The sequence below is a fragment of the Mizuhopecten yessoensis genome, unplaced genomic scaffold (genome assembly GCF_002113885.1).
Source record: "Mizuhopecten yessoensis strain PY_sf001 unplaced genomic scaffold, ASM211388v2 scaffold10951, whole genome shotgun sequence".
NCBI lineage: Eukaryota > Metazoa > Mollusca > Bivalvia > Pectinida > Pectinidae > Mizuhopecten > Mizuhopecten yessoensis.
The window spans coordinates 157,377-165,453 of NW_018408803.1; the positions used below are offsets into that span (position 1 = coordinate 157,377).

Sequence of the window (8,077 nt, forward strand, 5' to 3'; positions counted from 1 at the left end):
AAGCTTTGAAAAATAAGTTTCCAGTTCCTGTTTGTGTTGAAATCAAACTTAGCATTTACTTGTGCAAGAAGTTACAAAACAAATTCACAGTCAGGATCAACTGCTCACTATCCTTAATAATCTAACTTGATGATTTCAGCCAAACAGTGACAAAGCACACAGATAACTATTATGGCCAGCACGCCCCGCTTTACAACAAGATGTACACACGTATCGCTCCCTACATCGTGGGAATGCTCCTCGGCTACGTTCTACACAGGACAGACTGCAGAGTGAGGATGTCTAAGGTAAGCTATGTATATTTGATACATTGTTAACGACACTACAGGATAAGTAACATAGTGGGACACTACTGGGTACGATACATTGTGGGGATGTAAAATGGATTTCATCACAACATACTCGAGGGTCACCAATAAGTGGTTTTTAAAGTTAATTTGGTTGACTAGTTTCACCTCTAAAATTGAGGCTTCATTAGGACAATTATTGGTGATACTTAAGGATTAACTTGAATATATTTTTCATGTTATGGAGCTATAACACAAAAAAACGGAGTGTACTCTAATTAATCCTTATAATTTAATCTACTTTACACAATCCCGGTGGAAATCCACTTTTATTGATGGACTCTTTTCTCTTAGAAACTATTGCGCTGCTGTATCAGCCAATCAAAAGTGAAGTTACAAACAGCGATGTAATTGTTTTACGTTATGGGCTGATAACATAATTTTTTAAGCCAATGAAAATGCTTGTTACAAGCAAGATTAAATTATTTGAGTATATTGTGATGAAATCCATTTTCTTTACATGTTGTTATTATAATGTTTGTTGCATAGACTTTTTAACCAAATTCATGAAAATGTCCACAAATTTTGCAAAATAATTATTAAATTTCGGGTTAACACGAGGCCTAGACCCTTTCATGGACACATTTTACATTCATTTTTATGTTATGTGCATCCAGGAAATATTTGTATGTATTTAACACTAAAATTACCCTTACAATGTAGCATCTCGAAATGTATCTAGCCAATGAGTAAATGTATCTTACCAATGAGTATCCCCACAATGTATCTAACCAATGAGTATCCCCACAATGTATCTAACCAATGAGTATCCCTACAATACCTTTTGGTATCCCTACTCAAAGTAAAGTGCCCCACTGATCATGACCTACCCACAAACCTACACCTGACATTGGCTCCATTACCTTACATAATAGTGGGTAATGAGGAACAGAGCTAGGTGTAAATACACTGAGGATTGCTGCAAGTCTTGAAAACATTTGGGATGGTCAGCTTCGTTTGCCTTGTTTTACTCAGCATATTAATAATTTTATTGATGCACAAAGTCTATACAAAATTGAATGATATGTATACATGTATAAATCAATATTTAAATGATATCAATTAATTTAAAGTTTGTGAGATAGCAACACAAATCATGCAGTTTATTTTACAGAAAAAGAATTTGAAAGCATCACAATTTTCATATCATCAGGACTCTGTGTATAATAAACATATAATTTCTCATTTTTTCTTCATTACAGGGGAAGGTTTTGCTTGGATGGGCTGTTGCCATAGCGACAGGATTGTCTGTTGTATATGGTCTCTATGACTACTATCACAATAGTTACAATGCATCATTGGCAACAAGTGTGATTTACTTGGCCTTCAATCGCGTTGCGTGGAGTCTCGCCCTGGCCTGGGTTGTATTTGCCTGTGCTACTGGATATGGAGGTAAGATTGTAACTCAGGTTATCTCCCTTACATAGAAAGATTGGACCCCTCCTCTTAATGTAGTTGTAACGCCACTCTAAGTTTTCAGGGAATTTGCTTTTTTATACGCCCGTCGAGATACCAGACATATTATGTTATCACATGAGCTAGTGGGTCAGTCGGTGGGCACGGTGTCCACTCGATATCTCAAATAATTTTCAACAGATTAATTATAAACGTCATAGGAAGGTTTACTACCAAGAGTGGCTCGGACAAGTAAGATAACCACCATTATCGGCTGTAATTTACTGGGTTATGCCCCTTTAATCGATTGCTGAAACAGTGTCCACTCAATATATCACGAGTAATTTACGATAGATTAACTTTATACTTCGTAATAACTTCAATTATCGTGAAAACTCTGACACATTCCATTTCCACCATTAACTCGTTCACCGATAAATCCCTGTAAACTGGGATTGAAAACCTTTCTCCTGACAATTAATTGGGATATTAAGGGATATGGGGGTTGAATTCCAAACAAAATGAAACCCCAATAATAGACAATGTCTTTAAACTACACTATGTTTGCATAACTTATGATGTCAATAGAATACCAATGTAAAATAAGGTTATATAAGATAAATCAAAGGTTTACATTCTGTGAGAAAAAAAAGAAAAAATGGTAGTTGGATAGGAGGGAAGCTGTAATTTTCTGAGGGAAAGGGTTGTTAAAAAGGTTAAAGGATAATCTTTTCATAAAGTTTAAATGAATATTTTTTTAAGAAGAATTAGATTTATTTAATCATTTCTTTCCTACTGTGTTTAGTTACACTTTGATAAAATTAGTGATGGTTGTACTAATAGACAAAGCTTTAAAGTTTTCGTATATATACAGTTATCTCCCTTTATGTAACATTCGGATATAACTGCATCACAGTTATTTTGGGCCAGGATATTTCCATTGACAAGCTAGCTCAGTCAGTTATAAACTTTATTTATTTTACAACAGGTTATATAACCTATATTAATAACTCTTTTTGGCCCGGATGTTAGTGTGCAGGGGTCTTAACCCTTTCACCACTGTATACCATAATGGGCTCATCCATATCAATGCATGGTAGAGTCTACTAAAATTACATAGGGGTGAAAGGGTTAATGTGGGTGGAAACCTGAGTACCAGGAGAAAACCCATGTGGTCGGGCAGGTGACCTCATACCTTTTCACTTCCGATCTTGGAATCGAACCCTGGCCACCTGGTGGGGGTTTGATTCTCCGATCGGACGTGAAAAGGTATGAGGTCAGTTAGAGTGTTAGTATAACAATCTAAAGTCTTGTGTCCGAACCCTGGTCTAGTCTTGCGGCTTTTTTTCCACAAGTCCTGCTTGGTATGGGTTTTTTTCAGAAATGATTTATCAAAGCTATAGTCCTGCTGAAAAACAGTTACGAATACTTAATTACATTTTTATAACGTAGTGGTACGGGGATCCATAAATGAACAGAAAATAAATCTCAAAGTAAGAGGGGAATGATCAAATTAAGGAAATGGTTCGTTGAAAACTGGTTCATTCTTAAGCTTTGAGAAGCATTTTAAGGGAAATTGTTATTTCTTCTGCATGAAAAATTGAAGCCCATAGTTGGTTTTAGAATGTTTTTCGATTACTGGATTTATGGTTTGTCTAATACCAGCAGAAATATATATATATAATGGTCTGAAATAAAATGATGAGAGCCAACTCAATTCACTTTAAGGATCACATTACCAATTTGGAAAAGTCAAACTAGATATTTTTTTGGTTCAGATTATCCATTAAGTTTGGTGCTATTTTTAAGTGTATCCTGAGTAGCTACATTGTCTTTGGACACCATTCGGGTATGACTTCTAGCTGTTCAAAAATCATTAAAGTAAAAATGAAAAAGCAAGCATCAATATGAAATCTGTGGACCAGGGTAAGTTCCGAGTTATATAAAATAATCATTGCTCTTTTCCTGAAGTTTATTAATGTATATAAAACTGGGAAAACTTGTTTCGATTTTCATACCTTTGTCAATTAACTTGTAGGTCTGGTAAACTCTCTCCTGTCGTGGAGCGCGTGGGCTCCTCTGGGACGTCTGACGTACTGCGCCTATCTGATACATCCTATTGTGATGGAGTATATCTTCAACCAGCCGTCCTCGTACTTCATCTCTGATGTCAACATGGTAAGGCTTACGTGAATGTCTTTATTGATGTTTAGTTATTTACATTTGGTGTGGCAAAGCCCTTCTATATTACTACTTAAGTACTGCCAATAGCAGCTTCATCTTATGAGACTATAACTGAAGTTGGTCTTTGCACCCCCGACCGACTTAACCGTGTCATTACCAAACTTATCGGTATCTTCTGCCTTGATCCCGAACACCAGCTCTGCCTGTCTCAAGTGTCTGTGAGATCAACAAACAATTTTACGCCTGGATTTTTCACCAATTCAACCTTCTCTGGTTGCACGATCAACATCAACATGCATATGCCGGACTGCAACTATAACTCTGACCTGATTACTGCGGACTTCCGTTGAGTTCGTGCGCCGGATATAGGTCGCAATAAAATCGGAAAATGTTTTACGACACTTGATTACTGACTTGATTAGTTACTTATAAAATGTTATTTGTTACTATTTTATGAATTGAGAATATGATATGTATATAAATTAAAAGCAAATGAATTATTAACGAAAGTTGCGGAGCCTTTTCAATTTTGTTTGGTAAATAGCACGTGACGTCAGCTGTTATATTTGCCGTTCTAGATATTGACCTGACCTGACGGTAATAAGTGGGAAATTTGAAAGTTGGAAAAGACATAACTTATGTTTTTGCGAATTCTCATTACGGAAATATAAATATAAATATCTTCTACTTAGTCAAAACGGTCTCAGCGACCACCTGTTATAAACGGGGTTACAGCTTAGGAATTTGAGGGGGAAGTCTTGCTGGAAAGCTAGCATTTCCAGTGATGCGGTATAACTTGGGGACCCGCTCACTAATTCAGCAACATCAAGCATGTTCAGTAAGTTAAAGGGGATAGTTTAACAGTTAAGGAATTTGAGGGGGAAATACTGCCTAACTGGCAAGCTATCTTTTCAAATGATGCTGTATAACGGGGGGACCTGCTCACTAGTTCAGCAACCTCGAGCATGGTCAGTAGTTGGATGGGTGATGGCCCGCACGTTACAATGGTCGTTAGCGGTCTAATTATGTGGCCAACGTTCACTAAAATTCCCACCCATCGTGACATATCACCTGCGGTCATGAGACATTAAACCAAGCATAGATAACGGGCGAATTAGCCCAGGGGTGAGGTGTGGCGACTTTGTGAGCATCAATTCAATAATAAACACCAACATTTTAAGATTTTAAAGAATTTTTATCAACACTCCGACATTTTTTACAGTTACAACACCATTTTTTTCTAAATATATGTACTTCAGCTTAAACAGACTTAACTTTAAAGAATATGGTCTTTAAAAATATCATTTGAGGCTGAGTAGCTTTTCCAATTAATTTAAACACTATTGTCAAACAGTGCTTGTTTTTTTATTCAGTTGAGATTAACTTTTAATGAGTATAGTGGTTGCTTTGTATAATTGATATACCAGTTGGTGTATATTAAATATCTTTGCTTTTTAAAAACTTTTCAGGTCTGTACATTACAATCTTGTTAAAATTGTTGTAGACAATTTCTATCCTTATCAGTGTTGGTTGTCATGGTTACTAGATCAACACATAGTAGTTTGTCCAGTTCACACACTACTGTACTGTAGGATTTTGACATTGTTAAACCCAAACGCTGCCCACATGACATCCTCCCTGTCTACACCAACAGCCTGAGGCGGGTTGTCACCTGTCTGTATGAACCTGAGAAACTCACCACGCCCACTGATGAGTAGGATACGGTTGTTGTTACTGTCCACTATGACTAGATTACCGACACTGTCATACACCACACCCCGGGGGGAAAATGGTTCACCTCCTGACTGTGATGTTGGTTGATATGTATGTGGGACTTCACCATCATATACAAATAGTTCCTTGAAATCTGTGTCCATGACAACAACATGTGGTTTCCCTTCACCACCATCATCTTTACTATCCTTGTCAGTCACTGCCACATTGTGAGTGACAGGACACTCTGAGATCCTGTATGGTCTACAAACTAATGCTTTCCTAGTCCCCGCAGACAATGTAGTATGTACCAATGTACCTTTAGTGGTAAATTTTGAGATATATTTGACCATCCCTACAAGGACATGGTTACTAGCTGTAATACAGATACACTGTGGTGTCTGTCTGGTACTGAATCTGTGTACTAGTCGTCCTGACACAAGCTCTGTGATGTTGTTTTCCTTGTCACAGACCCACAGTGTGTTGGTTTTGGGTGACAGACTTATGTCTATGATCCTAGTATTGTGTGTAACCTCCTGTATTACTTTGCCCTTCCTGTCCAGGAGAGTTAAGGTGTTACTGCAAAAGTAACTGGTCCACACCTGACCATCAGTGATGGGACATACAGAAGTGATATGCCATGGAGACTCCCACTCCCCCAACACCTTGGTCTGAGCCAACAGGGTATACACTGGACTGGTCACGTCCTTTCTTCTTTCTGATCTCTGTTGAGTAGATGGTGTCTTTTCTTTTGGTTCAGACTTCTGTTGAGTAGAGGATGCCCTAACCTTAAGGTTAGACTGATGTTGCTGATGTTGTGTTGAGAGTGGTCCTTGTCCAGCAGATGACCCAACAGAAAAATGATGATCTAGCAAGGCTTGACCATGACCTTGACCTGAGATGTTAAGTATTCCCAAAGCTTGTTCCAGGTAAGCCTGATGATTTTGGTTCGAAATGAAGCTAGCGGTACTCAAGGTAGGTTTTACAGGGAGTGGGACAGTAAATTGAACCTCACATCCTGTGTCGTAGATTTGTATGTCAGAGCCGCGCTGAAGTGCTATCTTACATTCCTGTACTTGTTGTTTTAGCTGAGTGCTGTACATTTCTAGGTCCTGTTTGTACGTTTGTAGTAGCTTGGTGTTATCCTCGTCCATTTGTTGATAGAGAGACAGAGTCTGTGTTGTAAACAGGTCAAGGTCATGTTTTAATTTGTTGGTTTGTGTCTTTAACTGGTGCGAAAGTTTTTCAAAGTTGCTGGCGTTGTCCTTAAGATGTTCATCAGTAGCAGTGATGAACTTGTCAATTTGTACCATGTCAGCTTTCTCAGTTTTGTTTATAAAAGTTTGAATGTCTTGTTTCTTTTGGAGATTAATTTCACTAAGGTCACACAAAGGATGTTTCTTATGTACAGTAGACAGGCACTTGGTACAGGCTAGTTCTTGACATTCTTCGCAGTAAATGTCAAGTTGTCTCCCCTTGTGGTGAAAACAGGTAGTTTGACCCTTGGTGCGGGAAGGAATTTGACCTTTGTACAACGATGTGGCCATTTTGAAAAAGAGCAGAATGTTTTTTGTTTACTTTATCTTTCCTAATATTGATTTAATCGGTCACAGATTGAGGTTTCACTAAACCAGGTGTATTAACTTAGTCCTGTTTTCGCAGTATTGGTTCCACATTTCCTGTGTTGGTAGTTATGCTGTAGAATATATTTTTAAATGTCACAGAAATAGTCACTCACCTTGTGATTCAATGTCAGGTTGTCAAAAACACAGCACACAACAACGGTTTAGATACAAGAAAGTCCATCCAAGCAGTATATGTACCCCGCAACATATATCACAAGATTTCTGTCAATTGTAGATTAATATTTCGGTGAGTAGATCTAAAGTTTACTAGATCACATGTTCACACGACCACAAAATGGGCCATTTATGATCAGATAGTAGGTTGTGTATGAGCTGTGTACCTGCATGGCCACAGCAGGTGATGTTATCTACAGGGTCAGCGATAAGGGTTTATATGATATACATGTAACATATTTACATTTCTCTCTTCTTCAGCTTAGTAATCTCTGACTGCACATAAATTAGCATATACGTAATGAAAAAAGGCTTGGGGGATTGATATCTGTTTCAAATATGGTGCCCTTCACGCTTCAGGGCGACAACTATTTGATAACAGCCATTATTTGTTTCCTTCAGCATCTAGAAACATGGAACATATTTTGGATCCATTATGTTTGATTATACAACAAAGGGATGCTGGCAAACTTCTGACTTCTGATGATGGATGCACATTCAAAGGAGCAGGGTCTAAAGGGGGTAGTTTGGCCATATTAATTTAAGCGACTTCTTTTCTGAAACTAAGACAAGGATATCAATCATATTTGGTTGGAAGCATCCTTAGATGATGGGAATTCAAAATTGTACCAGCTAACC

At 37.8% G+C, this 8,077-nt stretch overlaps 2 protein-coding genes across 3 annotated transcripts in view; one reads left to right on the forward strand and one right to left on the reverse strand.

Annotated features, from left to right (window-relative positions):
* LOC110464008 (nose resistant to fluoxetine protein 6-like) overlaps positions 1–8,077 on the forward strand; it is a 35,498-nt gene that overhangs the window by 23,450 nt on the left and 3,971 nt on the right. For both annotated transcript variants that reach the window (XM_021519012.1, XM_021519013.1), the window contains 3 exons: positions 140–287; positions 1,550–1,739; positions 3,781–3,920. In XM_021519012.1, the coding sequence (XP_021374687.1) occupies positions 140–287; positions 1,550–1,739; positions 3,781–3,920 (478 nt within the window). The remainder of the gene's footprint in view (positions 1–139; positions 288–1,549; positions 1,740–3,780; positions 3,921–8,077) is intronic.
* Positions 5,071–7,954, reverse strand: LOC110464014. Its single transcript, XM_021519022.1, has one exon. It carries the CDS (start codon positions 7,184–7,186, stop codon positions 5,498–5,500), a length of 1,689 nt encoding a protein of 562 aa, XP_021374697.1. The 5' UTR covers positions 7,187–7,954; the 3' UTR covers positions 5,071–5,497.